This window comes from Salmo salar, chromosome 26 (genome assembly GCF_965601325.2).
Source record: "Salmo salar chromosome 26, fSalSal1, whole genome shotgun sequence".
In the NCBI taxonomy this organism is placed as follows: Eukaryota; Metazoa; Chordata; class Actinopteri; order Salmoniformes; family Salmonidae; genus Salmo; species Salmo salar.
In genome coordinates this window covers 56669226-56696348 of record NC_138316.1, presented here as the reverse complement: position 1 = coordinate 56696348, position 27123 = coordinate 56669226, and the positions used below count along the sequence as shown (strand labels likewise).

The following is a 27123-nucleotide window of genomic DNA, read 5'->3' as shown; positions in this document are numbered from 1 at the left end:
CTGGAGATGGTGAGTTACTCCTCAGAGTAGAGGAGCTGGAGATGGGAGAGTTACTCCTCTGTTACAACTCAGAGTAGAGGAGCTGGAGATGGGAGAGTTACTCCTCAGAGTAGAGGAGCTGGAGATGGTGAGTTACTCCTCAGAGTAGAGGAGCTGGAGATGGTGAGTTACTCCTCAGAGTAGAGGAGCTGGAGATGGGAGAGTTACTCCTCTGTTACTCCTCAGAGTAGAGGAGCTGGAGATGGGAGAGTTACTCCTCAGAGTAGAGGAGCTGGAGATGGGAGAGTTACTCCTCAGAGTAGAGGAGCTGGAGATGGGAGAGTTACTCCTCAGAGTAGAGGAGCTGGAGATGGTGAGTTACTCCTCAGAGTAGAGGAGCTGGAGATGGGAGAGTTACTCCTCAGAGTAGAGGAGCTGGAGATGGTGAGTTACTCCTCAGAGTAGAGGATCTGGAGATGGGAGAGTTACTCCTCTGTTACAACTCAGAGTAGAGGATCTGGAGATGGTGAGTTACTCCTCTGTTACTCCTCAGAGTAGAGGAGCTGGAGATGGTGAGTTACTCCTCAGAGTAGAGGAGCTGGAGATGGTGAGTTACTCCTCAGAGTAGAGGAGCTGGAGATGGTGAGTTACTCCTCAGAGTAGAGGAGCTGGAGATGGTGAGTTACTCCTCAGAGTAGAGGATCTGGAGATGGTGAGTTACTCCTCAGAGTAGAGGAGCTGGAGATGGTGAGTTACTCCTCAGAGTAGAGGAGCTGGAGATGGTGAGTTACTCCTCTGTTACTCCTCAGAGTAGAGGATCTGGAGATGGTGAGTTACTCCTCTGTTACTCCTCAGAGTAGAGGATCTGGAGATGGTGAGTTACTCCTCTGTTACTCCTCAGAGTAGAGGATCTGGAGATGGTGAGTTACTCCTCTGTTACTCCTCAGAGTAGAGGAGCTGGAGATGGGAGAGTTACTCCTCAGAGTAGAGGAGCTGGAGATGGTGAGTTACTCCTCAGAGTAGAGGAGCTGGAGATGGTGAGTTACTCCTCAGAGTAGAGGAGCTGGAGATGGTGAGTTACTCCTCAGAGTAGAGGAGCTGGAGATGGTGAGTTACTCCTCAGAGTAGAGGATCTGGAGATGGTGAGTTACTCCTCTGTTACTCCTCAGAGTAGAGGATCTGGAGATGGTGAGTTACTCCTCTGTTACTCCTCAGAGTAGAGGAGCTGGAGATGGGAGAGTTACTCCTCAGAGTAGAGGAGCTGGAGATGGTGAGTTACTCCTCAGAGTAGAGGAGCTGGAGATGGTGAGTTACTCCTCAGAGTAGAGGAGCTGGAGATGGTGAGTTACTCCTCAGAGTAGAGGAGCTGGAGATGGTGAGTTACTCCTCAGAGTAGAGGAGCTGGAGATGGTGAGTTACTCCTCAGAGTAGAGGAGCTGGAGATGGGAGAGTTACTCCTCTGTTACAACTCAGAGTAGAGGAGCTGGAGATGGTGAGTTACTCCTCAGAGTAGAGGAGCTGGAGATGGTGAGTTACTCCTCTTGCTTTTATTTGTTTACCTGCTGTTGGTGGTTCGATACAGCCCTGGTCAGCTACACTTAGACCTGTGGAGTCCTCATGTGGCCTGACCAAGCTCTTGGACAGTCTTTACCTCAGTCTTTTAATACAGTCTTTTCATTTGTCTTTTCATTTGTCAGCTCAAGCCATCTCTGATGACGATACTGCCAGGTTAGCTGCAGGGAACTAGAGTGGAGACCGTACTGCCAGGTTAGCTGCAGGGAACTAGAGTGGAGACCGTACTGCCAGGTTAGCTGCAGGGAACTAGAGTGGAGACCGTACTGCCAGGTTAGCCGCAGGGAACTAGAGTGGAGACCGTACTGCCAGGTTAGCTGCAGGGAACTAGAGTGGAGACCATACTGCCAGGTTAGCCTCAGGGAACTAGAGTGGAGACCATACTGCCAGGTTAGCTGCAGGGAACTAGAGTGGAGACCATACTGCCAGCTTAGCTGCAGGGAACTAGAGTGGAGACCATACTGCCAGGTTAGCTGCAGGGAACTAGAGTGGAGAACGTACTGCCAGGTTAGCTGCAGGGAACTAGAGTGGAGACCGTACTGCCAGGTTAGCCGCAGGGAACTAGAGTGGAGACCGTACTGCCAGGTTAGCTGCAGGGAACTAGAGTGGAGACCATACTGCCAGGTTAGCTGCAGGGAACTAGAGTGGAGACCACTAAAACACAGCATTAGTAGGACAGACATGTCGTCTGATTTGTTAAATATTAATTGTCAGCTATTCATATCAAACAAATTAGGTAAATACTTCATTTTTCTATTCTCCTTTCTCTCTCCTTTCTCTCTCCTTCTCCTCTCCTTTCTCTCTCCTCCTCTCCTCCTCCTCTCCTCTCTCCTTCTCCTCTCCTTTCTCTCTCCTTTCTCTCTCCTCCTCCGCTCCTCTCTCTCCTCCTCTCCCTCCTTCCCCTCCTTCTCGCCTCCTCCGCTCCTTCTCTCATTTCTCTCTCCTCTCTCCTCTCCTTTCTCCTCCTCTCCTCTCCCCTCCTCTCTCTCCCCTCCTCTCTCTCCCCTCCTCTCTCTCCCCTCCTCTCCCTCCTCTCTCTCCCCTCCTCTCTCTCCCCTCCTCTCTCTCCCCTCCTCTCTCTCCTCTCCTCCTCCTCTCCTCTCTCCTTCTCCTCTCCTTTCTCTCTCCTCCTCCGCTCCTCTCTCTCCTCCTCTCCCTCCTTCCCCTCCTTCTCTCCTCCTCCGCTCCTTCTCTCATTTCTCTCTCCTCTCTCCTCTCCTTTCTTCTCCTCTCTCTCCCCTCCTCTCTCTCCTCTCCTCTCCTCTCCTCTCCTCTCCTCTCCTCTCCTCTCCCCTCTCTGCAGTCAGAGGACATCCGTCTGGAGCCTGAGTTCTATGAGGAGTGTAAGAGCGACATCGGGAGGCTCTGCCCCAGCGTGGCGTTTGGTAACGCTCAGATGATGGAGTGTTTAAAGGAGAGGAAGAAGCAGCTGTCTCAGCAGTGTCACCAGAGGGTGTTCAAACTACAGGAAGGAGAGATGATGGATCCGGAACTGGACTACCAACTCATGAGGGTCTGCAAGCAGATGATTAAGGTGAGGGGGGGGGGGGGGCGGGCGCGGCCGTGGGACTGGTGAGGGGGGGGGACTGTGGTGAGGGGGCAGCAAGGCCGTGGGACTGGTGAGGGGGGGGGACTGTGGGGGGGCACGGCCGTGGGACTGTGGTGAGGGGGGGGCACGGCCGTGGGACTGTGGTGAGGGGGGGGGCACGGCCGTGGGACTGTGGTGAGGGGGGGGCTGTGGTGGGGGGGGCACGGCTGTGGGACTGTGGTGAGGGGAGGGCTGTGGTGAGGAGGGGGGCACGGCCGTGGGACTGTGGTGAGGGGGGGGACGCGGCCGTGAGACTGTGGTGAGGACTGTGGTGGTGGGGGGGCCGCCGTGGGACTGTGGTGGTGGGGGGGCCGCCGTGGGACTGTGGTGAGGAGGGGGGGGCGCCGTGGGACTGTGGTGAGGAGGGGGGGCATCTGTACGGAAGAAGAACATCTTAACCTCTATGAGCCATTTTAAAGACAAGACTCTCGTTAATCTAACCACACTGTCCGATTTCAAAAAGGCTTTACAACGAAAGCAAAACATTAGATTATGTCAGCAGAGAACCCCAGCCAGAAATAATCAGACACCCATTTTTCAAGCTAGCATATAATGTCACATAAACCCAAACCACAGCTAAATTGTAGCTCTAACCTTTGATGATCTTCATCAGATGACAACCCTAGGACATTATGTTATACAATACATGCATGTTTTGTTCAATCAAGTTCATATTTATATCAAAAACCAGCTTTTTACATTAGCATGTGACTAGCATGTGACTAGCATTCCGACCGAACACTGCCTGTGAATTTACTAAATTACTCACAATAAACGTTCACAAAAAACATAACAATTATTTTTAAGAATTATAGATACAGAACTCCTCTATGCACTCGATATGTCCGATTTTAAAATAGCTTTTCGGTGAAAACACATTTTGCAATATTCTAAGTAGATAGCCCGGCATCACAGGGCTAGCTATTTAGACACCCAGCAAGTTTAGCACTCACCAAAGTCAGATTTACTATAAGAAAAATGTTATTACCTTTGCTGTTCTTCGTCAGAATGCACTCCCAGGACTTCTACTTCAATAACAAATGTTGGTTTGGTCCCAAATAATCCATTGTTATATCCAAATAGCGGCGTTTTGTTCGTGCGTTCAAGACACTATCCGAAAGGGTAAATAAGGGTGACGAGCATGGCGCATTTCGTGACAAAAAATGTCTAAATATTCCATTACCGTACTTCGAAGCATGTCAACCGCTGTTTAAAATCAATTTTTATGCCATTTTTCTCGTAAAAAAGCGATAATATTCCGACCGGGAAAGCGTGTATACGTACAAAGAGAGAGAAAATAAAAACATCTCGTGCCCTCGTGCACGTGCCTGAGTCTCAGAGTACTCTGACCAGCCACTATCCAAATGCGATAATGTGTTTCAGCCTGGGGCTGCCTCTATCGTTCAGCTTTTTCCCGGGTTCTGAGAGCCTATGGGAGCCGTAGGAAGTGTCACGTTACAGCAAAGATCCTCAGTCTTCAATAAAAAGAGCCAAGATGAACAACAAATTGTCAGACAGGGCACTTCCTGCATGGAATCTTCTCAGGTTTTGGCCTGCCATATGAGTTCTGTTATACTCACAGACACCATTCAAACAGTTTTAGAAACTTTAGGGTGTTTTCTATCCAGAGCCAATAATTATATGCATATTCTAGTTACTGGGCAGGAGTAGTAACCAGATTAAATCGGGTACGTTTTTTTTATCCGGCCGTGCAAATACTGCCCCCTATCCCTAACAGGTTTTAGAAAATATTCTAGGCCTGTTCCCTCTACCTACCTTTAACATGTCTGTCTGGCCCTCCTGTCCTCTCTCTCTCTCTCTCTCTCTCTCTCTCTGTCTCTCTCTCTCTCTGTCTCTCTCTCTCTCTCTGTCCCTCCTGTCCTCTCTCTGTCCCTCCTGTCCTCTCTCTGTCCCTCCTGTCCTCTCTCTGTCTCTCTCTCTCTCTCTGTCCCTCCTGTCCTCTCTCTGTCCCTCCTGTCCTCTCTCTGTCCCTCCTGTCCTCTCTCTGTCCCTCCTGTCCTCTCTCTGTCCCTCCTGTCCTCTCTCTGTCCCTCCTGTCCTCTCTCTGTGTTCTCCTGTCCTCTCTCTCTGTGTTCTCCTGTCCTCTCTCTCTCTCCCTCCTGTCCTCTCTCTCTGTCCCTCCTGTCCTCTCTCTCTGTCCCTCCTGTCCTCTCTCTCTGTCCCTCCTGTCCTCTCTCTCTGTCCCTCCTGTCCTCTCTCTCTGTCCCTCCTGTCCTCTCTCTCTGTCCCTCCTGTCCTCTCTCTCTGTCCCTCCTGTCCTCTCTCTCTGTCCCTCCTGTCCTCTCTCTGTCCCTCCTGTCCTCTCTCTGTGTTCTCCTGTCCTCTCTCTGTGTTCTCCTGTCCTCTCTCTGTGTTCTCCTGTCCTCTCTCTGTGTTCTCCTGTCCTCTCTCTCTGTGTTCTCCTGTCCTCTCTCTCTGTCCCTCCTGTCCTCTCTCTCTGTCCCTCCTGTCCTCTCTCTCTGTCCCTCCTGTCCTCTCTCTCTGTCCCTCCTGTCCTCTCTCTCTGTCCCTCCTGTCCTCTCTCTCTGTCCCTCCTGTCCTCTCTCTCTGTCCCTCCTGTCCTCTCTCTCTGTCCCTCCTGTCCTCTCTGTGTTCTCCTGTCCTCTCTCTCTCTCCCTCCTGTCCTCTCTCTCTGTCCCTCCTGTCCTCTCTCTCTGTCCCTCCTGTCCTCTCTCTCTGTCCCTCCTGTCCTCTCTCTCTGTCCCTCCTGTCCCCTCTCTCTGTCAGCGGTTCTGTACGGATGCGGATGCTAAGAACCTGCTGCAGTGTCTGAAACAGAACAAGAACTCTGAACTGATGGACCCCAAGTGTAAACAGATGATCACCAAGAGACAGATCACACAGAACACAGGTAACACCTTCACAGAACACAGGTAACACACCTTCACAGAACACAGGTAACACCTTCACAGAACACAGGTAACACCTTCACAGAACACAGGTAACACACCTTCACAGAACACAGGTAAAACCACCTTCACAGAACACAGGTAACACCTTCACAGAACACAGGTAACACACCTTCACAGAACACAGGTAACACACCTTCACAGAACACAGGTAACACACCTTCACAGAACACAGGTAACACACCTTCACAGAACACAGGTAACACACCTTCACAGAACACAGGTAACACCTTCACAGAACACAGGTAACACACCTTCACAGAACACAGGTAACACACCTTCACAGAACACAGGTAACACACCTTCACAGAACACAGGTAACACCTTCACAGAACACAGGTAACACCTTCACAGAACACAGGTAACACCTTCACAGAACACAGGTAACACACCTTCACAGAGAACACAGGTAACACACCTTCACAGAGAACACAGGTAACACACCTTCACAGAGAACACAGGTAACACACCTTCACAGAGAACACAGGTAACACACCTTCACAGAGAACACAGGTAACACACCTTCACAGAGAACACAGGTAACACACCTTCACAGAACACAGGTAACACACCTTCACAGAACACAGGTAACACACCTTCACAGAGAACACAGGTAACACACCTTCACAGAGAACACAGGTAACACACCTTCACAGAGAACACAGGTAACACACCTTCACAGAGAACACAGGTAACACACCTTCACAGAGAACACAGGTAACACACCTTCACAGAGAACACAGGTAACACACCTTCACAGAGAACACAGGTAACACACCTTCACAGAGAACCCAGGTAACACACCTTCACAGAGAACCCAGGTAACACAGCCTTCACAGAGAACCCAGGTAACACGCCTTCACAGAGAACACAGGTAACACCGCCTTCACAGAGAACACAGGTAACACCGCCTTCACAGAGAACCCAGGTAACACCGCCTTCACAGAGAACCCAGGTAACACCGCCTTCACAGAGAACCCAGGTAACACCGCCTTCACAGAGAACACAGGTAACACTGCCTTCACAGAGAACACAGGTAACACCCTCACAGAACACAGGTAACACCCTCACACAGAACACAGGTAACACCCTCACACAGAACACAGGTAACACACCTTCACAGAACACAGGTAACACCTTCACAGAGAACACAGGTAACACCTTCACAGAGAACACAGGTAACACCCTCACAGAACACAGGTAACACCCTCACAGAACACAGGTAACACCCTCACACAGAACACAGGTAACACCCTCACACAGAACACAGGTAACACCCTCACACAGAACACAGGTAACACACCTTCACAGAGAACACGGGTAACACACCTTCACAGAGAACACGGGTAACACACCTTCACAGAGAACACGGGTAACACACCTTCACAGAGAACACGGGTAACACACCTTCACAGAGAACACAGGTAACACACCTTCACAGAGAACACAGGTAACACACCTTCACAGAGAACACGTAACACCCTCACAGAACACAGGTAACACCCTCACACAGAACACAGGTAACACCCTCACACAGAACACAGGTAACACCCTCACACAGAACACAGGTAACACACCTTCACAGAACACAGGTAACACCTTCACAGAGAACACAGGTAACACCTTCACAGAGAACACAGGTAACACCTTCACAGAGAACACAGGTAACACCCTCACAGAACACAGGTAACACCCTCACACAGAACACAGGTAACACCCTCACACAGAACACAGGTAACACCCTCACAGAACCCAGGTAACACCCTCACAGAACCCAGGTAACACCCTCACAGAACCCAGGTAACACCCTCACAGAACCCAGGTAACACCCTCACAGAACCCAGGTAACACCCTCACAGAGAACCCAGGTAACACCGCCTTCACAGAGAACCCAGGTAACACCGCCTTCACAGAGAACCCAGGTAACACTGCCTTCACAGAGAACCCAGGTAACACTGCCTTCACAGAGAACCCAGGTAACACTGCCTTCACAGAGAACCCAGGTAACACCGCCTTCACAGAGAACCCAGGTAACATTGCCTTCACAGAGAACCCAGGTAACACCGATTTCACAGAGAACACAGGTAACACACCTAGATGGGATTCATCTGTTACCTCTAATAGATGGGATCACCTGTTACCTCTAATAGATGGGATCACCTGTTACCTCTAATAGATGGGATCACCTGTTACCTCTAATAGATGGGATCACCTGTTACCTCTAATAGATGGGATCACCTGTTACCTCTAATAGATGGGATCACCTGTTACCTCTAATAGATGGGATCACCTGTTACCTCTAATAGATGGGATCACCTGTTACCTCTAATAGATGGGATCAGCTGTTACCTCTAATAGATGGGATCACCTGTTACCTCTAATAGATGGGGTCACCTGTTACCTCTAATAGATGGGATCACCTGTTACCTCTAATAGATGGGATCACCTGTTACCTCTAATAGATGGGGTCACCTGTTACCTCTAATAGATGGGATCACCTGTTACCTCTAATAGATGGGATCACCTGTTACCTCTAATAGATGGGATCACCTGTTACCTCTAATAGATGGGATCACCTGTTACCTCTAATAGATGGGATCACCTGTTACCTCTAATAGATGGGATCACCTGTTACCTCTAATAGATGGGATCACCTGTTACCTCTAATAGATGGGATCAGGTCTATGGTCCCTCCCCTTGGATCTTCTTCTCCAATGAGTTTTGAGAAGCAGGCGAGGAAAGAGGATGCTAGGAATGGAGAGACATGACATGGGCTCTGACCCAATTCCCTGTAGACCCGTATCTCTGATATATCTGTAGACCCGTATCTCTGTAGACCCGTATCTCTGATATCTCTGTAGACCCGTATCTCTGTAGACCCGTATCTCTGATATCTCTGTAGACCCGTATCTCTGATATCTCTGTAGACCCGTATCTCTGTAGACCCGTATCTCTGATATCTCTGTAGACCCGTATCTCTGTAGACCCGTATCTCTGATATCTCTGTAGACCCGTATCTCTGATATCTCTGTAGACCCGTATCTCTGTAGACCCGTATCTCTGGTATCTCTGTAGACCCATATCTCTGTAGACCCGTATCTCTGGTATCTCTGTAGACCCGTATCTCTGTAGACCCATATCTCTGGTATCTCTGTAGACCCATATCTCTGTAGACCCGTATCTCTGGTATCTCTGTAGACCCATATCTCTGTAGACCCATATCTCTGGTATCTCTGTAGACCCATATCTCTGGTATCTCTGTAGACCCGTATCTCTGTAGACCCGTATCTCTGGTATCTCTGTAGACCCGTATCTCTGTAGACCCGTATCTCTGGTATCTCTGTAGACCCATATCTCTGATATCTCTGTAGACCCATATCTCTGGTATCTCTGTAGACCCGTATCTCTGTAGACCCGTATCTCTGATATCTCTGTAGACCCGTATCTCTGTAGACCCGTATCTCTGATATCTCTGTAGACCCGTATCTCTGATATCTCTGTAGACCCGTATCTCTGTAGACCCGTATCTCTGGTATCTCTGTAGACCCATATCTCTGTAGACCCGTATCTCTGGTATCTCTGTAGACCCGTATCTCTGTAGACCCATATCTCTGGTATCTCTGTAGACCCATATCTCTGTAGACCCGTATCTCTGGTATCTCTGTAGACCCATATCTCTGATATCTCTGTAGACCCATATCTCTGGTATCTCTGTAGACCCGTATCTCTGTAGACCCGTATCTCTGGTATCTCTGTAGACCCATATCTCTGATATCTCTGTAGACCCATATCTCTGGTATCTCTGTAGACCCATATCTCTGATATCTCTGTAGACCCATATCTCTGGTATCTCTGTAGACCCGTATCTCTGTAGACCCGTATCTCTGATATCTCTGTAGACCCGTATCTCTGATATCTCTGTAGACCCATATCTCTGATATCTCTGTAGACCCATATCTCTGGTATCTCTGTAGACCCGTATCTCTGTAGACCCGTATCTCTGGTATCTCTGTAGACCCGTATCTCTGTAGACCCGTATCTCTGGTATCTCTGTAGACCCATATCTCTGTAGACCCGTATCTCTGATATCTCTGTAGACCCGTATCTCTGGTATCTCTGTAGACCCAAATCTCCATCTCTGGTATCTACCTCCCTCTCAGACTACAGGTTGAACCCAATATTGAGGAAGGCCTGTAAGGCAGACATCCCTAAATTCTGTCAGCCAATCCTGAACAAGGCCAGTGATGACAGTGAACTGGAGGGCCAGGTGATTGGTTGCCTGAAGCTGAAATACGCCGACCAGCGTCTCTCTCCAGACTGCGAGGACCAGATCAGAGTGATCCTTCAGGAGTCGGCGCTGGACTACAGGCTGGACCCGCAGCTGCAGATCCACTGTGCCGATGAGGTGAGGAATCAAACTGTTAATATGTATAACACCATTTACCCTGTCCTGAAGAGACCTGTCCCTCCTGAGGACCAGGCCAGACTGCTGTCCCTCCTGAGGACCAGGCCAGACTGCTGTCCCTCCTGAGGACCAGGCCAGACTGCTGTCCCTCCTGAGGACCAGGCCAGACTGCTGTCCCTCCTGAGGACCAGGCCAGACTGCTGTCCCTCCTGAGGACCAGGCCAGACTGCTGTCCCTGAGAGATGGTTGCTGCCAGACTGCTGCATGTTCCATGTTGATAGAAGGTTTTAGAAATTCCATCTGAGAGCCTCAACTAGAGAAGTGACATGCTCTCTCCCTTCTTCCTCTCGGTCTTCCTCTCTCTCTCTCCCTCCCTCTCTCCCTCCCTCCCTCTCCTCCTTCCCTCCCTCCCTCCGTCTCCCTCCCTTCCTCTCCCTCCCTCCGTCTCCCTCCCTCTCCTCCTTCCCTCCCTCCGTCTCCCTCCCTCCCTCCTCCAGATCTCTGGTCTGTGTGCGGAGGAGGCGGTGGCCCAGGAGCAGACCGGTCAGGTGGAGGAGTGTCTGAAGGCCAACCTGTTGAAGATAAAACATGACAGGTGTAAGAAGGAGGTGCTGAACTTGTTGAAGGAGAGCAAGGCAGACGTCTTCGTTGATCCCGTCCTCCACACGGCCTGTGCCCTTGACCTCAAACACCAGTGTGCTGCCGTCACGCCAGGCAGAGGACGACGTGAGTCCCACACCTACTCCTATTTAGTAATGACATAGAGGTATATTTACCTTCCTACCCCCTCCATAGAGGTATATTTACCTTCCTACCCCCTCCATAGAGGTATATTTACCTTCCTACCCCCTCCATAGAGGTATATTCACCTTCCTACCCCCTCCATAGAGGTATATTCACCTTCCTACCCCCTCCATAGAGGTATATTTACCTTCCTACCCCCTCCATAGAGGTATATTTACCTTCCTACCCCTTCCATAGAGGTATATTTACCTTCCTACCCCCTCCATAGAGGTATATTTACCTTCCTACCCCCTCCATAGAGGTATATTTACCTTCCTACCCCCTCCATAGAGGTATATTCACCTTCCTACCCCCTCCATAGAGGTATATTCACCTTCCTACCCCCTCCATAGAGGTATATTCACCTTCCTACACCCTCCATAGAGGTATATTCACCTTCCTACCCCCTCCATAGAGGTATATTCACCTTCCTACCCCCTCCATAGAGGTATATTCACCCTCCTACACCCTCCATAGAGGTATATTTACCCTCCTACACCCTCCATAGAGGTATATTCACCTTCCTACACCCTCCATAGAGGTATATTCACCTTCCTACACCCACCACACCCTCCATAGAGGTATATTTACCCTCCTACACCCTCCATAGAGGTATATTTACCTTCCTACACCCTCCATAGAGGTATATTCACCTTCCTACACCCTCCATAGAGGTATATTCACCTTCCTACCCCCTCCATAGAGGTATATTTACCTTCCTACACCCTCCATAGAGGTATATTCACCTTCCTACCCCCTCCATAGAGGTATATTCACCTTCCTACCCCCTCCATAGAGGTATATTTACCTTCCTACCCCCTCCATAGAGGTATATTCACCTTCCTACACCCTCCATAGAGGTATATTCACCTTCCTACACCCTCCATAGAGGTATATTCACCTTCCTACACCCTCCATAGAGGTATATTCACCTTCCTACACCCTCCATAGAGGTATATTCACCTTCCTACACCCTCCATAGAGGTATATTCACCTTCCTACACCCACCACACCCTCCATAGAGGTATATTTACCCTCCTACACCCTCCATAGAGGTATATTTACCTTCCTACCCCCTCCATAGAGGTATATTCACCTTCCTACACTCTCTCCTCTCTCTATCTATCTCTCTCTACCAGAGATGTCATGTCTACTGGAGTCGTTGCAGGATAAGCGAGTCCGTCTGCAGCCAGAGTGTAAGAAGAGACTCCAGGACCGCATGGACATGTGGAGCTACGCCGCCAAGGTTATTATACACTCCTTCAACCTGGCAGGGCTTCCCCTTTAACCTGGCAGGGCTTCCCCTTTAACCTGGCAGGGCTTCCCCTTTAACCTGGCAGGGCTTCCCCTTTAACCTGGCAGCTGCAGGGCTTCCCCTTTAACCTGGCAGCTGCAGGGCTTCCCCTTTAACCTGGCAGCTGCAGGGCTTTCCCTTTAACCTGGCAGCTGCAGGGCTTTCCCTTTAACCTGGCAGCTGCAGGGCTTTCCCTTTAACCTGGCAGCTGCAGGGCTTCCCCTTTAACCTGGCAGCTGCAGGGCTTCCCCTTTAACCTGACACCTGCAGGGCTTCCCCTTTAATAACCACAGATTTTTTTTCAGCAGTGGTGGCAAATTTGTCTGTTTTAAAACTGATTTCCTGCAACTCTACACATTTTGCCATGGGTCTGTGAGAACATTTAAAGCTATGTTGGTCCATTTGTCTTTTCTACATTATTTATATTTAATTTTATATTAATTTCTTACCTAATGTTTTTTGGCATGGCGTCACGATTTTGTCTATAAGGAAACTCAGAAATAATTCCCTCTCTCCCCCCAGGTAGTGACCCCCCCTCTAATAATTCCCTCTCTCCCCCCAGGTAGTGACCCCCCCTCTAATAATTCCCTCTCTCCCCCCAGGTAGTGACCCGCCCTCTAATAATTCCCTCTCTCCCCCCAGGTAGTGACCCCCCCTCTAATAATTCCCTCTCTCCCCCCAGGTAGTGACCCGCCCTCTAATAATTCCCTCTCTCCCCCCAGGTGTTGACCCCCCCCTCTAATTATTCCCTCTCTCCCCCCAGGTGTTGACCCCCCCCTCTAATTATTCCCTCTCTCCCCCCAGGTGTTGACCCCCCCCTCTAATTATTCCCTCTCTCCCCCCAGGTGGTAACCCCCCCCCCCCCTAATAATTCCCTCTCTCCCCCCCAGGTGTTGACCCCCCCCTCTAATAATTCCCTCTCCCCCCAGATGGTAACCCCCCCCCTAATAATTCCCTCTCTCCCCCCCAGGTGATGACCCCCCCCCCCCCCCCCCTCTAATTATTCCCTCTCCCCCCAGGTGGCGCCAGCAGAGGGGTTCTCAGACCTTGCCTTGCAGGTGATGACCTCCCCCTCTAAGAACTACATCCTGTTTATAATCTCCCTGGGGGTGATTGTCCTCTTCCTGGTCGGCCTGCTCTGCGGACGCATCACCAAGAGAGTCACCAGGGAACTGAAGGACAGGTAGAGAGAGGAGGACGGACGGACGGACCTCCCTGGGACGGACGGACGGACCTCCCTGGGACTGACGGACGGACGGACCTCCCTGGGACTGACGGACGGACGGACCTCCCTGGGACTGACGGACGGACGGACCTCCCTGGGACGGACGGACGGACCTCCCTGGGACGGACGGACGGACGGACCTCCCTGGGACGGACGGACCTCCCTGGGACGGACGGACGGACCCTCCCTGGGACTATTACCTATATAGAGCACTACTTGTGACCAGAGCCCTGGGTCCTTCATACCCGGACCTGACATCACAGAACAATATCAATGTTGTCGCCTCTTTGGTCCACTTCATCAACTGGCTTTGTGTGAGAACTAACTCTATAGGTCTCTGGTCAGAAGTCTTGTGAGAGAACTAACTCTATAGGTCTCTGGTCAGATGTCTTGTGTGAGAACTAACTCTATAGGTCTCTGGTCAGATGTCTTGTGAGAGAACTAACTCTATAGGTCTCTGGTCAGATGTCTTGTGAGAGAACTAACTCTATAGGTCTCTGGTCAGATGTCTTGTGAGAGAACTAACTCTATAGGTCTCTGGTCAGATGTCTTGTGAGAGAACTAACTCAATAGGTCTCTGGTCAGATGTCTTGTGAGAGAACTAACTCAATAGGTCTCTGGTCAGATGTCTTGTGAGAGAACTAACTCTATAGGTCTCTGGTCAGATGTCTTGTGAGAGAACTAACTCAATAGGTCTCTGGTCAGAAGTCTTGTGAGAGAACTAACTCTATAGGTCTCTGGTCAGAAGTCTTGTGAGAACTAACTCTATAGGTCTCTGGTCAGAAGTCTTGTGAGAACTAACTCTATAGGTCTCTGGTCAGATGTCTTGTGAGAGAACTAACTCTATAGGTCTCTGGTCAGAACTCTTGCACTATGTAGGGAACAGGGTTCTATTTGGTTGGCAGAAACAGACTGTCTCTTCCAAAGGTCCAGCTAAAAAAACCCATCCCTGGCTTGGCCCAGCCCCCTCCGCCCCTCCCGCCAATGTATTTTAGCAGAATCAGAGCAGCTCAGGGCTCTGGTCTAAAGTAGTGCACTATATAGGGAATAGGGTTCCATAGGGCTCTGGTCAATAGTAGTGCACTATATAGGGAATAGGGTTCCATAGGGCCCTGGTCAATAGTAGTGCACTATATAGGGAATAGGGTTCCATAGGGCTCTGGTCAATAGTAGTGCACTATATAGGGAATAGGGTTCCATAGGGCTCTGGTCTAAAGTAGTGCACTATATAGGGAATAAGGTTCCATAGGGCTCTGGTCTAAAGTAGTGCACTATATAGGGAATAGGGTTCCATAGGGCTCTGGTCTAAAGTAGTGCACTATATAGGGAATAAGGTTCCATAGGGCTCTGGTCTAAAGTAGTGCACTATATAGGGAATAGGGTTCCATAGGGCTCTGGTCAATAGTAGTGCACGACAGAAAGATGCCTTTTTGGGACACTGACCAGTTGGTCATGTATGTGCCTCCTTTAGTAAATGCTAAAGTTAAAATAAACAAAACGTCATATTGTACAAGAACAACCAATTGATGTTGATTTGTAAATATGCTTCTTCTGCTTTCTGAGCTGGTTGTTTTGACTGTGATAATGATGGCGTGTTGGTTTTTTCTATTGTGTTTATGTCCAGTGTCTCTCCTACAGTACGTGAGTCCTGTTATAGCTGGTAACGTGGAATAGAGAAGTGGTTCTGTGGCCGTACATAAACGGCCTGCCCTATTCCCTATTTAACTGCACTACTTTAGACCAGGGCCCTATGGGTCGTGGTCAAAAGGTAGTGTGCACTATGTAGGGAATAAGGTGCATTTTGGGGTCCATCCTCAATCTGTCCTGCTCCACAGAGGTCAGGGACCTGTTGGGATCCATCCTCAATCTGTCCTGCTCCTCAGAGGTCAGGGGCCTGTTGGGATCCATCCTCAATCTGTCCTGCTCCTCAGAGGTCAGGGGCCTGTTGGGATCCATCCTCAATCTGTCCTGCTCCTCAGAGGTCAGGGGCCTGTTGGGATCCATCCTCAATCTGTCCTGCTCCTCAGAGGTCAGGGGCCTGTTGGGATCCATCCTCAATCTGTCCTGCTCCTCAGAGGTCAGGGGCCTGTTGGGATCCATCCTCAATCTGTCCTGCTCCTCAGAGGTCAGGGGCCTGTTGGGATCCATCCTCAATCTGTCCTGCTCCTCAGAGGTCAGGGGCCTGTTGGGATCCATTCCAATTGAACTTGGTCAATTCAGGAAATAAACTGATATTCCAATTCAATAATTAAAATTATTTCTAAAATAACCTGAAAACGAGAAGCTATTTATTTCAAAAGTTTTTCCATCTTTTAATTAGGAATCAGATGGTGTTAGAGTGGAGGAGGGGGGTTCAGAAAGGTTTTTCCATCTTTTAATTAGGAATCAGATGGTGTTAGAGTGGAGGAGGGGGTTCAGAAAGGTTTTTCCATCTGTTAATTAGGAATCAGATGGTGTTAGAGTGGAGGAGGGGGGTTCAGAAAGGTTTTTCCATCTGTTAATTAGGAATCAGATGGTGTTAGAGTGGAGGAGGGGGGTTCAGAAAGGTTTTTCCATCTGTTAATTAGGAATCAGATGGTGTTAGAGTGGAGGAGGGGGGTTCAGAAAGGTTTTTCCATCTTTTAATTAGGAATCAGATGGTGTTAGAGTGGAGGAGGGGGTTCAGAAAGGTTTTTCCATCTGTTAATTAGGAATCAGATGGTGTTAGAGTGGAGGAGGGGGGTTCAGAAAGGTTTTTCCATCTGTTAATTAGGAATCAGATGGTGTTAGAGTGGAGGAGGGGGGTTCAGAAAGGTTTTTCCATCTGTTAATTAGGAATCAGATGGTGTTAGAGTGGAGGAGGGGGGTTCAGAAAGGTTTTTCCATCTGTTAATTAGGAATCAGATGGTGTTAGAGTGGAGGAGGGGGGTTCAGAAAGGTTTTTCCATCTGTTAATTAGGAATCAGATGGTGTTAGAGTGGAGGAGGGGGGTTCAGAAAGGTTTTTCCATCTGTTAATTAGGAATCAGATGGTGTTAGAGTGGAGGAGGGGGGTTCAGAAAGGTTTTTCCATCTGTTAATTAGGAATCAGATGGTGTTAGAGTGGAGGAGGGGGGTTCAGAAAGGTTTTTCCATCTGTTAATTAGGAATCAGATGGTGTTAGAGTGGAGGAGGGGGGTTCAGAAAGGTTTTTCCATCTGTTAATTAGGAATCAGATGGTGTTAGAGTGGAGGAGGGGGGTTCAGAAAGGTTTTTCCATCTGTTAATTAGGAATCAGATGGTGTTAGAGTGGAGGAGGGGGGTTCAGAAAGGTTTTTCCATCTGTTAATTAGGAATCAGATGGTGTTAGAGTGGAGGAGGGGGGTTCAGAAAGGTTTTTCCATCTGTTAATTAGGAATCAGATGGTGTTAGAGTGGAGGAGGGGGGTTCAGAAAGGTTTTTCCATCTGTTAATTAGGAATCAGATGGTGTTAGAGTGGAGGAGGGGGGTTCAGAAAGGTTTTTCCATCTGTTAATTAGGAATCAGATGGTGTTAGAGTGGAGGAGGGGGGTTCAGAAAGGTTTTTCCATCTGTTAATTAGGAATCAGATGGTGTTAGAGTGGAGGAGGGGGGTTCAGAAAGGTTTTTCCATCTGTTAATTAGGAATCAGATGGTGTTAGAGTGGAGGAGGGGGGTTCAGAAAGGTTTTTCCATCTGTTAATTAGGAATCAGATGGTGTTAGAGTGGAGGAGGGGGGTTCAGAAAGGTTTTTCCATCTGTTAATTAGGAATCAGATGGTGTTAGAGTGGAGGAGGGGGGTTCAGAAAGGTTTTTCCATCTGTTAATTAGGAATCAGATGGTGTTAGAGTGGAGGAGGGGGGTTCAGAAAGGTTTTTCCATCTGTTAATTAGGAATCAGATGGTGTTAGAGTGGAGGAGGGGGGTTCAGAAAGGTTTTTCCATCTGTTAATTAGGAATCAGATGGTGTTAGAGTGGAGGAGGGGGGTTCAGAAAGGTTTTTCCATCTGTTAATTAGGAATCAGATGGTGTTAGAGTGGAGGAGGGGGGTTCAGAAAGGTTTTTCCATCTGTTAATTAGGAATCAGATGGTGTTAGAGTGGAGGAGGGGGGTTCAGAAAGGTTTTTCCATCTGTTAATTAGGAATCAGATGGTGTTAGAGTGGAGGAGGGGGGTTCAGAAAGGTTTTTCCATCTGTTAATTAGGAATCAGATGGTGTTAGAGTGGAGGAGGGGGGTTCAGAAAGGTTTTTCCATCTGTTAATTAGGAATCAGATGGTGTTAGAGTGGAGGAGGGGGGTTCAGAAAGGTTTTTCCATCTGTTAATTAGGAATCAGATGGTGTTAGAGTGGAGGAGGGGGGTTCAGAAAGGTTTTTCCATCTGTTAATTAGGAATCAGATGGTGTTAGAGTGGAGGAGGGGGGTTCAGAAAGGTTTTTCCATCTGTTAATTAGGAATCAGATGGTGTTAGAGTGGAGGAGGGGGGTTCAGAAAGGTTTTTCCATCTGTTAATTAGGAATCAGATGGTGTTAGAGTGGAGGAGGGGGGTTCAGAAAGGTTTTTCCATCTGTTAATTAGGAATCAGATGGTGTTAGAGTGGAGGAGGGGGGTTCAGAAAGGTTTTTCCATCTGTTAATTAGGAATCAGATGGTGTTAGAGTGGAGGAGGGGGGTTCAGAAAGGTTTTTCCATCTGTTAATTAGGAATCAGATGGTGTTAGAGTGGAGGAGGGGGGTTCAGAAAGGTTTTTCCTCTGTTAATTAGGAATCAGATGGTGTTAGAGTGGAGGAGGGGGGTTCAGAAAGGTTTTTCCATCTGTTAATTAGGAATCAGATGGTGTTAGAGTGGAGGAGGGGGGTTCAGAAAGGTTTTTCCATCTGTTAATTAGGAATCAGATGGTGTTAGAGTGGAGGAGGGGGGTTCAGAAAGGTTTTTCCATCTGTTAATTAGGAATCAGATGGTGTTAGAGTGGAGGAGGGGGGTTCAGAAAGGTTTTTCCATCTGTTAATTAGGAATCAGATGGTGTTAGAGTGGAGGAGGGGGGTTCAGAAAGGTTTTTCCATCTGTTAATTAGGAATCAGATGGTGTTAGAGTGGAGGAGGGGGGTTCAGAAAGGTTTTTCCATCTGTTAATTAGGAATCAGATGGTGTTAGAGTGGAGGAGGGGGGTTCAGAAAGGTTTTTCCATCTGTTAATTAGGAATCAGATGGTGTTAGAGTGGAGGAGGGGGGTTCAGAAAGGTTTTTCCATCTGTTAATTAGGAATCAGATGGTGTTAGAGTGGAGGAGGGGGGTTCAGAAAGGTTTTTCCATCTGTTAATTAGGAATCAGATGGTGTTAGAGTGGAGGAGGGGGGTTCAGAAAGGTTTTTCCATCTGTTAATTAGGAATCAGATGGTGTTAGAGTGGAGGAGGGGGGTTCAGAAAGGTTTTTCCATCTGTTAATTAGGAATCAGATGGTGTTAGAGTGGAGGAGGGGGGTTCAGAAAGGTTTTTCCATCTGTTAATTAGGAATCAGATGGTGTTAGAGTGGAGGAGGGGGGTTCAGAAAGGTTTTTCCTCTGTTAATGCTGTCATCTAGATGATCTGTTGTATCCAGTTTAAATGAATCCATGTGTCAGCGCGTGTTGACGGACGACCGAGGCACCACCTGTGCTCGTGTTGAAAAAGTATTTGGTTTTAAATATACAGAAGTATAAAAAGTTAATATAATTGCTAAAATATACTTAAGTATCAAAAGTAAAAGTTTAAATAATTTAAAATTCTTTATATTAAGCAAATCAGACGGCAGCATTTTCTTGTTTTTTTAAATGTTATTTACAGACATAATTTACAAACTAGTGAGTCCACCAGATCAGAGGCAGTAGGGAGGACCAGGGATGTTCTCTGTTTAGTGAGTCCTCCAGATCAGAGGCAGTAGGGAGGACCAGGGATGTTCTCTGTTTAGTGAGTCCACCAGATCAGAGGCAGTAGGGATGACCAGGGATGTTCTCTGTTTAGTGAGTCCTCCAGATCAGAGGCAGTAGGGATGACTAGGGATGTTCTCTGTTTAGTGAGTCTGCCAGATCAGAGGCAGTAGAGATGACCAGGGATGATCTCTGTTTAGTGAGTCCTCCAGATCAGAGGCAGTAGGGACGACCAGGGATGTTCTCTGTTTAGTGAGTCCTCCAGATCAGAGGCAGTAGGGATGACCAGGGATGTTCTCTGTTTAGTGAGTCCTCCAGATCCGAGGCAGTAGGGATGACCAGGGATGTTCTCTGTTTAGTGAGTCCTCCAGATCAGAGGCAGTAGGGATGACCAGGGATGTTCTCTGTTTAGTGAGTCCTCCAGACCAGAGGCAGTAGAGATGACCAGGGATGTTCTCTTGATAAGTGTATAAATTAGACTATTTTCCTGTCCTGCTAAACATTCAAAATGTACTTTTGGCTGTCAGGGAAAACGTATGGAGTAAAAAGTACATTTTCTTTAGGAATGTAGTGAAGTAAAAGTTGTAAAATATAAATAAAGTACAGATACCCAGAAAACATTTTACTGAAGCACTTTACACCACTGGTGTACATTGAATGTGTATTTTACATTTGTGAAATTATTTCGATGTGATATGAAAGTAAAGGGGGTTTGTGTCTCTAGAACTGTATCACAATTGAGAAGCTGATTCATGTTTAGACGGAGTATTTGTCTGTTTTTGGCTTCCAGAGCCAGTCTACCTCTGAAAATAACATAATGGCCTTGGACCTTAAAGAGTAACCTTAGGCCCCTTTAATAAGAGGTCATCTTGGGTTAGAACTGGGCCCTGTTGTAAATCTGGCACCACTACCACCATCCTCCACATCTCAACCCTGGAACAGCGTGAAAGGAGGGGAGAGTTCTGGACACCGAGGCCCCTCCGTGAGACTGTTTGGACTGCATGAGAAGGGTCACAAAGCACCTCTGTTTCCAGGGGCTGTAGAGGACACCTCTACTGCTTCAGCAACACTTGGACGTCCCGCTCTATTCAATTTAAACAAAAGTTTGTCCTTCCTTCCTGTCTGTTTTTTTGTGCGGTTTGAAGTGAGACTTCTTTGAAACAGACTGACGATAACCAGTTTTCTTTGTGTATAGTTATGGATGTGCTATAATTTTTCTGATTATGCCACAACGTAATATTGAGATTTTACATTGTGTTTTTTTTTTTTGCTGTACAGATGAACATTTGGTCAATTTAATAAAATTGTCTGCGGATTTTTTACATCATTGTGTTCTCATGTTGGGTATTTCAGAATGACTGTTGGTATCATGTGATTAGAAAAGCAATGTATTTCCAACAGATGTTTTTAATTTGAAGACAACTGGATAAAAACAGTCTCCCTTTCCTCATAACTGGCACAATATTAATGTATTGAAACAATAACAAATGTGGCCATTTTTTTTTTACATTTTACTACGTACAGTAATGACCAAACGACGTTTCAGGAAGATCCGGTTCACGCAGCGATGGGAGCGGAAACATGACCTCCGGTCCTCCAGCAAGAAGAAGCGAGACGTTGCGAGAATAATGGCCTGACTTTGGCTATTTCCCTTCAAAATAAATGTCCCCGCAATGAAGGTGGTCAAAAATTATTTTAAAAAAGTTCGAAATGAGTTACTGTTTATTGGGAAATGTTAGCAGATTTTACAATTTTGTTTAACAATATATATTTTTTTAAAGATAACAGCATTTATGGCAAAACTAATATAGCATTGACATTGTTGTTAGCAGCATTAAAAGTAATGATTACTACATAGTTGTCATGGTAACAGTGAAACAAATATTTAACGTTACAATTAGTAATAATATTTATAATATTATTGGTAGAATTGTAATCAACAATTAATTAATTAGCCCATTTGCATTACACAATGTTCAGTACGTTTTTCATATTGGATATTTTATTTATTTTTTTATTTAACCTTTTATTTAACTAGACATGTCAGTTAAGAACAAATTCATATTCACAATAACGGCCAAACCCCAACATTGCAAAACACTTTGTTTTAATCAATTATTTGGTGACGTGAATATATTTAGTGTAGTTTTATCTGAAAAGGATAACTTTTTAAAAAGTTTTATAAATTCACTGAGGAGGATGTTCCTCCACTGTTGGATCGACGTGACCGACAGCGTGTTCCAGGTCCCGCCAATATCCAGAAACTTCACGCAGCCGTTGAAGAGGAGTGGGACAACATCCCACAGGACACCAATCAACAGCCTGATCAACTCTATGTGAAGGAGATGTGTCGCGATGCATTGTGGTCACACCAGATACTGACTGGTTTTAGGCAATGCTGATTTTAACATGTATATCTTTGGTGGGGCAAACTCAACATTTTTTTTTAATGCATGCCAGCAAAGCTACTACACAACACTAAACAATACATGAATTGCACTATAACAGTGATAAATGGTGCCCATAAACTGTTAGGGGCTTTACATAAAGCTGTCCCAACAGCAGAGCTTTCTTGTCAGCACCATGGAGTGAATCCTTACCACTGCTACACCTGGTTATCAGAGGAGCCTTGTCTGACAGCGAAACAGTTCATTCAGCCTCATTTACTGCCTTTTTAAAAAACATAGCTGATATGGCTGCTTCGCTTAAACAAATGTGGTTTCTACTGACAATTGAGATGTACAAACTATGGCGTAAGGGAACGATGAGCGGATAAGAGGCAATCCGTAATTTCGGTTAAGACAATGAGCGAGCTAGGACAGACGCAGCCAATATAACTATCTGTTCAGCACTTTTGAAATGTACAGCGACAGAATTCAGAACATGGGCTGTTCATACAGTATTCTCCCTGTACACCAAATCAGAACCGTAGGATAAATAAAGGGGGCATATAAGTAGACAATGAAAGCTCTTACAATACTCGATGATGACATTTCTCTAAAGAGGCTACATGTGCACCACCAAGTCAGAACGGTAGGCTAATTTATGAGGTGGAAGGGACATATCTCCCTGGCATATTCCATCATTTATGCAGCAGAATACAATATATTTTTGGACTCACCTTGTTGTGCTGTGCTCACTTGAACAGGAAGGTGGCGCAGCGGTCCTTCTTGTGGGCAAATTTTGTCATCAAACTTTGTCATCAAAGTCTGGCATTCTCTAGGTTTATGGTGCTTTCAAAACAACTGGGAACTAAAAAAATAAATAAAAGGTTGAATCATGACGTCTGTGATCTTCAGGTTGGAGCTCTAGAAAGAGGCCCAAGTTCCCGAATTGGAATTCCGAGTTGAATTCCCCCCCCCCCAGAGTTCCCAGTTGTCTTGAACTCACTGAAGTCTGAGATTTCCCAGTTCCAAGTTTCCAGTTGTTTTGAAAGCGGGAGAAGTCGTACTAGGTTGACAGCGTGACCAGTGTATTCAACCTTTTCTGGCCCATAGTGTTGCATGTGAATGTTTTTATCCTTTTTAAGCTTGGAAAAGAGACCCTTAAACCCAGATTTGCACCCACACACCCACTCCACTGAATAGCAAGCTAGTGATTGCTTTGCAACGCTTGCAGTTAGCCACTGATCAAATCAAATGTTATTTGTCACGTGCGCCGAATACAACAGGTGAAATGCTTACTTACAATGCAGTTTTAAGAAAAATAAGTATTAAGTAAATATAGATAAGTAAAAAAATACAACAAAAAAACAAATGAAAGATTCCTTCCAAATCCCTCACTGTAGAATTTGTGATTTACAACTTCATGTTTATGTCCAATGGTCGATGATCACCGATATGTTTTTTTAAATCTATAATTTCTCTTACGAAAACGTTTGAAAAGGATTTGCCAGTAGATTGTCGATTCGTGATGATGGCCGCTTGTCTAGCTTGCTAGTTAAGATTTTGAAAGTCCAATTAAAGCTGCTGTAAATATAACGTGATTTGACGTCATTTTATTTGTGGCCAATGACTTTGAGCCTTCTTGGATGGGCACTTCTAATGTAAATCTAATGTAAAGCTCCCAAAGGGGGCTTGAATTTTCTAGCTCTCCCTGTAGATTTTGCGGTGATGTAGTGTCCCCATGAGTGACAGAACACTGAGCCAATCACGGCGCAACTAGAGAGCATTACCAACCCCTACGCTCTCTATTTTCCACCGGCTGACCCTCCCACCACAGAAAGCACTGAGCTGGGCTGAAACACCTGTATATTCCTCTGGCTGCCTCTCCACCACAGAAAGCACTGAGCTGGGCTGAAACACCTGTATATTCCTCTGGCTGCCCCACCACCACAGAAAGCACTGAGCTGGGCTGAAACACCTGTATATTCCTCTGGCTGCCCCACCACCACAGAAAGCACTGAGCTAGGCTGAAACACCTGTATATTCCTCTGGCTGCCCCCACCACCACAGAAAGCACTGAGCTGGGCTGAAACACCTGTATATTCCTCTGGCTGCCCCTCCACCACAGAAAGCACTGAGCTGGGCTGAAACACCTGCATTTTGGAGATGCCCCTCCACCACAGAAAGCTCTGAGCTGGGCTGAAACACCTGTATATTCCTCTGGCTGCCCCACCACCACAGAAAGCACTGAGCTGGGCTGAAACACCTGCATTTTGGAGATGTCTTACTCAAGAAGCAACCATGTTTGTATGCGGTTTTATTAACTCACATTTCATAGTTTTTTACAAAGTGATATGTGACGTGTTAATGTCAAAAATAACATGAAAAACATACTATTTTAAATGTTTTTGCTAAACAGGTGGTTCTCAAAACAGGTGGGGCTCACCTGCCCTGAATGACAGGCCGCCACTGAGTATCTGTGACCAACAGATGCATATCTGAATTCCCAGTCATGTGAAATCCATACATTAGGTTCTAATGAATTTATTTCAAATTGACTGATTTCCTTCTATGAACTGTAACTCAGTAAAATGGTTTAAAATTGTTGCGTTTATATTTTTTCTTAAGTGTATATTCAAAAGTGTGCAAATTTTCATCATAATTATTAATTTACAAAATATACTGGACGAAATTATTATTGTGAAGGATTTGGAGAAACGGAAGTAGTTGTTGTTGCCCGTTTCACGGCGGTGTAAATAAACAATGCAGTTTGTTTGTCCGAAGACGGTCTGGCTGGAACATTCTGGTACCGTCGAAGGGCAGGACTGAAATCTGCTTCAACACTAATAGAGATATCATTACTTTTTCCAGTGGAGTGAATCGGTGAGTTTTGCTACCTAAAATATGGGACAAATGTCACAGAAAAAAAACAGTTAGCCAGTGCGCAGCTAGCTAGCTAGCCAACAATGATAATGCTAACTAGCATGCTAACTAGCATTATCATTAGCAAGACGAATGTCAGAAGAAGCAGGGCGCTAGGGTATTACCAATGTAAAGACGTTTAGATCGGAGTTGTTCTCCTTGGGGTGAAGGTTGAACACAAGCAAACTTCAGATTTTACAATTGGCGTTAGCAAGAAGTGATAGGAGTTAAAGTTGTCATTGAGCCAGCTGATCAACTAACGTTAGCTAGCTAGCTAGCTGTAGCTTGTTTTGAAAGACAGTACGCACGTTAGCTGTGGTAGCTGGTACTCAAGTCTGCATACACGCTAATGTTACGGCTGGCTATGATCCTCCTGGCCTGTTGTGTTGTGATCCTCCTGGCCTGTTGTGTTGTGATCCTCCTGGCCTGTTGTGTTGTGATCCTCCTGGCCTGTTGTGTTGTGATCCTCCTGGCCTGTTGTGATCCTCCGGGCCTGTTTGTGTTGTGATCCTCCTGGCCTGTTGTGTTGTGATCCTCCTGGCCTGTTGTGATCCTCCGGGCCTGTTTGTGTTGTGATCCTCCTGGCCTGTTGTGTTGTGATCCTCCTGGCCTGTTGTGATCCTCCTGGCCTGTTGTGTTGTGATCCTCCTGGCCTGTTGTGTTGTGATCCTCCTGGCCTGTTGTGTTGTGATCCTCCTGGCCTGTTGTGTTGTGATCCTCCTGGCCTGTTGTGTTGTGATCCTCCTGGCCTGTTGTGATCCTCCAGGCCTGTTGTGTTGTGATCCTCCTGGCCTGTTGTGATCCTCCGGGCCTGTTTGTGTTGTGATCCTCCTGGCCTGTTTGTGTTGTGATCCTCCTGGCCTGTTTGTGTTGTGATCCTCCAGGCCTGTTGTGTTGTGATCCTCCTGGCCTGTTTGTGTTCTGATCCTCCAGGTTCCTCCAAGCCATGCACTGCAGCTGCGTACGGAGCTCCAGGGTTCTGTCTCCTGCCCTGCTCCCTAGGCTGCTGTTCCATGCAGGATGCTGGGCTCCGGGGACTAGGCCTAGGGGTCTCTGGAGCTCCCCCCGGAGCCTGGCCTCTGCTGTAGAGACCTCGCAGCCCATCCCCTTGCCCAGCCAAGCCCGGGTGGTGATCTGTGGAGGGGGCATTGTAGGGACGTCTGTTGCCTATCACCTGGCCAAGCTGGGCTGGACTGACATCGTGCTATTGGAGCAGGGAAGGTAAGAAGCTAAATGATGTGGTCTGTTTACAAGAGGGTGTTGCATGTTTCCATAACACGTTATTTGTGGGTAGGTGGACAATATGACATTTTCATCAGTTCATTGTTTTACTGGGCTTGTCAGGTGATGGGAGACCAATACAGTAAAAGTGCGGACTAGCCTACGAAACCTTATTGATGATAACGATGATAACATCTAGAAATCAGAAGGAACCATAGTCTTATGTCTCATTACTCACTCTGCTGTGTTGTGGTCCTCTGTCTGTGTGGTCCTCTGTCTGTGTTGTGGTCCTCTGTCTGTGTGGTCCTCTGTCTGTGTTGTGGTCCTCTGTCTGTGTTGTGGTCCTCTGTCTGTGTTGTGGTCCTCTGTCTGTGTTGTGGTCCTCTGTCTGTGTTGTGGTCCTCTGTCTGTGTTGTTGTGGTACTCTGTCTGTGTTGTTGTGGTACTCTGTCTGTGTTGTTGTGGTACTCTGTCTGTGTTGTGGTCCTCTGTCTGTGTTGTGGTCCTCTGTCTGTGTTGTGGTACTCTGTCTGTGTTGTGGTCCTCTGTCTGTGTTGTGGTCGTGTTGTGGTCCTCTGTCTGTGTTGTGGTCCTCTGTCTGTGTTGTGGTCCTCTGTCTGTGTTAGACAGGGAGGAAAGTAGATGGCCGTTCTTACACCTATGGGATCTACTATCTGTGTAATTGTGGATCATAGAATCCCTATGAATTATTGTGATCTCATGTGTATTATGCATGTTAGACTGGGTGTTAGGCTGGGCACTGGCACCACCAGGCTGGGTGTTAGGCTGGGCACTGGCACCACCAGGCTGGGTGTTAGGCTGGGTGCTGGCACCACCAGGCTGGGTGTTAGGCTGGGCACTGGCACCACCAGGCTGGGTGTTAGGCTGGGTGCTGGCACCACCAGGCTGGGTGTTAGGCTGGGCACTGGCACCACCAGGCTGGGTG

At 47.3% G+C, this 27123-nt stretch overlaps 2 protein-coding genes across 2 annotated transcripts in view; both read left to right on the top strand.

The window, feature by feature from the left end:
• LOC106588060 (Golgi apparatus protein 1) overlaps nucleotides 1-16045 on the top strand; it is a 55761-nt gene extending 39716 nt beyond the window's left edge. The window contains exons 18-23 of the mRNA XM_082969890.1: nucleotides 2855-3085; nucleotides 5888-6011; nucleotides 10230-10474; nucleotides 10972-11200; nucleotides 12397-12503; nucleotides 13571-16045. Of these exons, the coding sequence (XP_082826016.1) occupies nucleotides 2855-3085; nucleotides 5888-6011; nucleotides 10230-10474; nucleotides 10972-11200; nucleotides 12397-12503; nucleotides 13571-13738 (1104 nt within the window). The 3' untranslated portion in view covers nucleotides 13739-16045. The remainder of the gene's footprint in view (nucleotides 1-2854; nucleotides 3086-5887; nucleotides 6012-10229; nucleotides 10475-10971; nucleotides 11201-12396; nucleotides 12504-13570) is intronic.
• Nucleotides 16046-24745: 8700 nt separating this feature from the next.
• The window catches only part of pdpr (pyruvate dehydrogenase phosphatase regulatory subunit), a 64640-nt gene continuing 62262 nt past the window's right edge, over nucleotides 24746-27123 (top strand). Inside the window, exons 1-2 of the mRNA XM_082969885.1 lie at nucleotides 24746-24917; nucleotides 25890-26177. Coding sequence (XP_082826011.1) covers nucleotides 25903-26177 — 275 coding nt within the window. The 5' untranslated portion in view covers nucleotides 24746-24917; nucleotides 25890-25902. The remainder of the gene's footprint in view (nucleotides 24918-25889; nucleotides 26178-27123) is intronic.